The sequence below is a fragment of the Psammomys obesus genome, unplaced genomic scaffold (genome assembly GCF_907164565.1).
Source record: "Psammomys obesus unplaced genomic scaffold, mPsaObe1.curated_primary_1811, whole genome shotgun sequence".
In the NCBI taxonomy this organism is placed as follows: Eukaryota; Metazoa; Chordata; class Mammalia; order Rodentia; family Muridae; genus Psammomys; species Psammomys obesus.
In genome coordinates, this window is record NW_026585580.1 from 11,684,207 (window position 1) to 11,690,129 (window position 5,923).

The following is a 5,923-nucleotide window of genomic DNA, read 5'->3' on the forward strand; positions in this document are numbered from 1 at the left end:
CGCCCGCGCCCGCCCGCCCCGCGCCCCGCGCCCCGCGCGCTCCGCAGCCTCAGCCCCGCGCCGCTCGGCCCCCCGCCTCGCCCGCACCATGATCGCCGCGGCTTTCCTCGTCCTGCTGAGACCCTACAGCATCCAGTGTGCCCTCTTCCTCTTGCTGCTTCTGCTGGGCACCATCGCCACCATCGTTTTCTTCTGCTGCTGGCACCGCAGGCTCCAGAAGGGGAGGCATCCCATGAAATCCGTCTTCTCGGGGCGTTCCAGGAGCAGAGGTGAGACGCGCCGCCGCCGCCGCCGGCATCTCGTGGGCAGCGGCGAGGTTGAAGCCTCCTGGGCCACCCCTGTCCCCTTCGCTGCCCACTCCCTAAGCTGAGCGCGTTTGTTTATTGAACGCGCCCCGGCCCTTTGCCTTCGCTGCCATCCCCCCCCCCATCACCGACCACGGAGATTCGGAGGTGCCAGAAGGAAGGATCAGACTCCGGTTCTTAGGGTCAGTTTACTAAAGCCTGGAAGGTAATAGTAACGGAGTCCTGGGCTGAAGCACCCTAACCTTTCCTCAGCCTTTGCTGGAGCTTAGGGATAAATAATAATAATCATTAAAAAAAAAAAAAAAGTAAGGCGTGATGGTTTGGGGGCTCCCCTCCCAACTTTGCTGGAACTTCTTGCAGAGAAATCACCTTAGAGGCAGAAGGGCCAGTGCTCCCTCCGCCCTACCCCAGTAAGAACGGGAGAGAGACATTTAGAATGTGCTTCCCTGAATCCAGGTAAGTGATCAGTGACTGCCGGCTGAGAACCGGGCGTTAATGAAGTCTCGTTTTCCCTCTTCTCTCCCCAGATGCTGCTCTGAGATCTCATCACTTTCGCTCTGAGGTAATTCATTTAGTGCACACTCTCAAGGTCAGAAGTCGCTTTCTTTCCTGAGTGCCGGCATTAATCATGTGCGTGTTTAAGAAGCCAGTAGGACGCCGCCGAATGGGAAGCTGGCAGACCCCAAGCCCCAAAGTGACATGCTTCTTAAGCAATTCCACAGCCAAGCCCAGGGAGTTGTAACGGGTGTGTGTGTGTGTGTGTGTGTGTGTGTGTGTGTGTGTGTGTGTTTTGGAGTTTGCTTTACAAGAGGTGGGAGGGGCAGCCTCTAAAAGTGCAGTAGCCCTTAGAGAACTTGGCTAGGGAATGGATATCCGGTTAGCTTACAGTCTGTTCTTGCGGTGGAAGCACTTCCTAGGTGCCCACAGAGGCCAGTAGTGGTGTACTTTGATAAGCCACCGGGTAAACCAGCTGCAGAAGAGTGAACAGTATGCGTTCCAGTTTAGACTCCAGCTGACATTCCTACGCTCTCAGGAAGCTGCCGCTGGCGGTTTTACGACATCACGACACTGATGGTGATGCTTAGTATTTGTTCTAGACAATCCCTCCAGAGTGGGTGAGTGGACACTGTCAGGACCTGAGACTGGACCAGCTCAGTTAGAACAAGACACAAACTCTGCCTGACTCTCTGGATGTCTTTAGTTTCCAGATGCCCACTTGGGGTAAAGCTGCGCAGACCCGACTTGGCCATCCATCTTAGCCAGGCATTGTGGTGCTTGTCACCTACCTGCAGTTACTTCACGTCTTGTTTTTCTTGTTAATTGGAGGTTCTGTCGCACCCTGGAGTTTTTGCTAGACTCTGATTGTTTAGGCTTAACTGCATTGTTATAGCATTACAGTGTTGCATTCTGAGTAGTTCTGTATCGTGTGCCCTGGGGGTGGGAACTCTGTGCTACTTACATGATTTGTGAAAGAATAACTTGTCAACAGTCGGAAAGCCTGCCCCTAGCTTTTTACTGTGTGTGTGTGTGTGTGTGTGTGTGTGTGCGCGCGCGCGCGCGCGCGCGCGCGTAGCGGGGCAGGGCTGGAAAATAGTTTTGCCATCTGTAAAAACAGGGCCAACAGTACCCTGCAGGACTGTATGTGGGAAAATAATTAGTTCATGGGAGGTATTTAGTTTTTGGTAACCATCATACATTTTATAAAATTGAACTGGAAATTGCCAGATATAGTGGTGCACACCTTTAATCCCAACACTTGGACTCAGAGGCAAGGGATCTCTGTGAATTTGGATGCCAGCCTGGTCTACAGAGTGAGTTCCAGAACAGCCAAACCTACATTGTGGGACCTTGTCTAAAACAAACAAACAAACAAACAAACAAACAAAAAAGAAGAGGAGAAAGGAAAAGGAAGACAAGAAAATCATGTAAAAATCAAGATATATCTGTAATGAAGTCTTTAGAAAATTAGGTCAGGCTTATGGACTTCAACATGCAAAAGTCTTTGAATCGCAGGTTAATTAAACAGAATAACTCATATGGGTGCAGCAAACAGGAAAGTGGACAGGCTGCAAGCACTGAGATGTAGGGGACTGAAAAAGTTCACCAGCTCCGTCCACGTGAATGATAGAAGGGTCACCCTGCTGTGAACCAGCCCCAACGTTTGGCTTCAGTGCGCTAGGAGCATGTGGGATGTGGCTCTGGATTCATGGTTTGTTTTTTTCCAGCTAGAATTTTGGTCTTGAGCTTATATTGGTTAAGAACTCTGGGAAGAGCTGGCCAGGGTCTTACCTTGTTCTGTAAGGTTGCTAGTATAGTCTGAATGTGTACACTTGCTGCTTGCTTTGTGTGTTAGCCTGTGAGCTCCTGAGGGCAGAGCCTCTGTCTCTTGTGTGACCTCTGCTTGGCTCAGTGCCTCATACAGAATAGTTTCTTAGTAAATATTTATGGGATGAATGAAAACGGTCTCTTGGTGGGAAAATAGAACTCAGAGTTGGACAGAAGAAAAAAATTCGCATTCTGAGAACAAGGCTTAGAATTTAGCAGTGCTTATTTACTTTTCCCAGGCTTTTAAATTATAGGCTTTCTTTCCTTTCTTCCTTCTTTCTTTTTTTTTTTCTTTCTTCTTTTTGAAATAGGGTCTCACTGTATATCCCTGGCTGTCCTAGAACTGTGTAGATCAAGCTGGCCTCGAACTCAGAGAGGGTCTGTCCCTGTCTCTTGAGTACCTGGCTTTTTTCAAAACTTAAAAAAAAAAAATCATCGTAGTGTTTGTAGTAAAATTTAAGGTACTCACTGTAATGAAAAGGGTATGTTAAATTTTTTTCCAATAAGATAAAATGTATCAGCTTAATTTGTTGAAGGACTACGCATGGTAGACTAAGCGAGGAATGTTATTTTATGTGTGGAAATGCATAGACTGCTCAAGACAATGTCATATTTCATCATCGCCTTATGTTTCCCACAAGCAGAACATTTCCCCTTAAGCAAAACACTATTTTCTTCTTTCCCAGATTTTTCTCAGGGAAGACCTCCACATTTACTTGGACTGAAGCATATTTAATAAGTTAGAGTGGACACAAGGGATATTTATTCCTGCTGTGTGGTTTGTTTGTTTGTTTGTTTGTTTGTTTTTTAGCAGCTGCTGTAAAATATCATCAAAGCAAACACTTTGATTTTCTGGCGTGTCCTAACGACATTGGGCTGGGTTATTGGCACTTTCGGTTTCCCATGCCAGTCTTAGCAAGCGGATAATTCACTCTCAGCAGCTCTGTCCTGGTCAAAGGAGAGATGGGCTGCAGTGGCTGCTGACTCACTCTGAAACCTGAACAAGCTGAGAGAGAGGCCTGGAACTGATGAAGTCAGGAAAACATCTTGCGGTTTCACCTGGCAGAGGACGTTGCCTCTGCTACCCACGCCTCTAGGAAGAAGTCAGTGTGGACAGGGAATTTCAGGGGATAGGGAGTTTCGGGGTGCTCTGGCCAAGGTGGTCAGAATAATACTTTAAGAGGAAAACACAGCATCGAGGTTTCACAGAAGAGGGGCGTCTGGCTCCCACCTCTGAGGAGCTGTAGGCTGTTTTCTCCTCTTTGGTATGTAATGGCACGCCTCTTCAGTCCAGTCTCTTTGTAGACGCTAGAAACCAGTAACACGTTCAAAAGGAGCTGGAGGTCTGTGGTCACCGCCAGCACTTTCTACTCAGATACTTGTAAAGTTATGAGCTTCTTAACAGGCCTTTCAATTTTAATAACAGCGTATGAAAAGTAAAATGGACCCATCTAGCAAAGCCGGTGCAATTTTACTTGACCTCAAAAAAGGTTCATTTAGGTAGAAATGTGTGTATTGTTTGCTTACTTAAAAACTTACAGTGTGTGTGTGTGTGTGTGTGTGTGTGTGTGTGTGTGTGTGTGTGTAAACAGTTAATGAAGAGATTTCCCATTGATGCGGCACAGTCTAGAAAATGTGTGCATCCTGTTTCTAGCCGTCTGGCATCCCTGATGTACACGTTCCTGAAGACTCCCAGTGTCTTGCGCTGTGACTAAACAATGGTAAACTGTTGCCCAGGGTTCCGGTGGTAAAAGTCAGGTGGCGGCAGTCCTGCTTCCGAGGAAGCTTCAGAGAGTGATACGGGCAGTTGTGGCACTGTCCTATTACAAAGGAGAATCTTGGTGTACTGTCCTTCACGGAATGAAGACAGTTAGAATGCTGTCCAGAGAGTCCCAGAGTGGTTGGAAGTAAATGATCCCTATTCATCAACTCAGAAGAATAAGGAGAGCTTTGTTTGTTTAGGAGGGGGCGGAGTAGAGTGTCCTTTCCCTCTATCAGGATCTGAGTAAATATCCCTTCTTCCTGCCTCAGCCAAAGGGAACAAGAGTTAACTCAGGTTAAGCAGTTCCTGAAGAGTCACACAGCAAAAGACAAGAACCCCCAACTACAGTTTGTCTTCTTTGGGTACTGACCTGTGTCATTCATAACCCATACAGAAACGTGCCCGAAATTCTCAATGGAAGAGAAAAATTAAGTTGGGTGTTTTTAGTGCGTACTTTCTATCATACTGGATAGATGGATTTGTCATTCACTCCCCACATCCATGTTTAGCTAAGGTCTCCTGGGTGAGATGTGTGGTCCACTCAAGGCCTTTGGCCTCATTAGATGCCCGAGTGTCCCTGCTCCAGTTTTGGATGGATGATGGTCAGCAAAATAACCGTATTCCATAGTTTTTCATCAAACGTGTAGGTTTCATTAGGAATCACCCAATTTAAATATGTATGTATAAAGAGCTCATGCTGCACACATAAATATGTAAATGTCTGTAACATGTTTTCTGCAGCAGTTTAAAAAATAAGATTACATTTTTTTTTAAAAACTGTGAAAAACATTGCCCAGTTTTCTAGGTTGGGGAAAATAATGCTTTGCTATTGAGCTATGCTTCGTAACTAGGTTATTGTTATCAATAAGCTTTTGTGTAGCGTCATCCTAGTCCAGACTAATTTACACTGGTTAACTCAGCCACGAGCCGTGACCGTACACATGGCATGGTGCTCACGTAGTGTGGCCCGGTTATCCCCAAAGTAAACACATTAGTCTGTCCTCGGTGACGCGCCCTGCTAGACGGACAGCAGGGCTGACGGGGAAGCTGAGGGGTAGCCCGGCTCCCGCGTCAGTGCTGAAGTCTTGGAGTTACCGGGGCTTCTGTTAGGGTACCTGAACTGCTCTGCTGTTCCCAGCTATGAGTCACAGCTGTAGTGAAAGCGTCAGAGACTGGCACGCAACCGTGCAGCCAACGCACGTGTACAGATTACCGCCTCGTCCTGTCCTCGGAGCTTATCTACCAGCTCAGCCCAGCCATTTGCTCAGCTCTTCTCTCACAGAGCAGTGAAACAGCTGCTGGGTGTAACCACACCCCTCCCCCACAGAAGATTAGAATAAGGCGCCTCCCACTTTTCCTGTATAAGCAAAAGCACATCCAGAGTTCGAATTTGCCCAACCTTTACACTGAACAGTGAGCTCGCGGTTTGCACTGTGGAACAGAACAGTAAGTGCCGGTGTATTGGAAGGGATGTGTGTACAGAAGTTCACAACTCTACAGAGCCTGTGTGCTCTGCCACGGCCTCACGGTG

At 47.4% G+C, this 5,923-nt stretch overlaps 1 protein-coding gene across 6 annotated transcripts in view; it reads left to right on the forward strand.

Annotated features, from left to right (window-relative positions):
* The first annotated feature begins 88 nt into the window (after positions 1-88).
* The window catches only part of Dst (dystonin), a 400,583-nt gene continuing 394,748 nt past the window's right edge, over positions 89-5,923 (forward strand). For all 6 annotated transcript variants that reach the window (XM_055606512.1, XM_055606422.1, XM_055606436.1 and 3 more), the window contains exons 1-2: positions 89-269; positions 833-867. In XM_055606512.1, coding sequence (XP_055462487.1) covers positions 89-269; positions 833-867 — 216 coding nt within the window. The remainder of the gene's footprint in view (positions 270-832; positions 868-5,923) is intronic.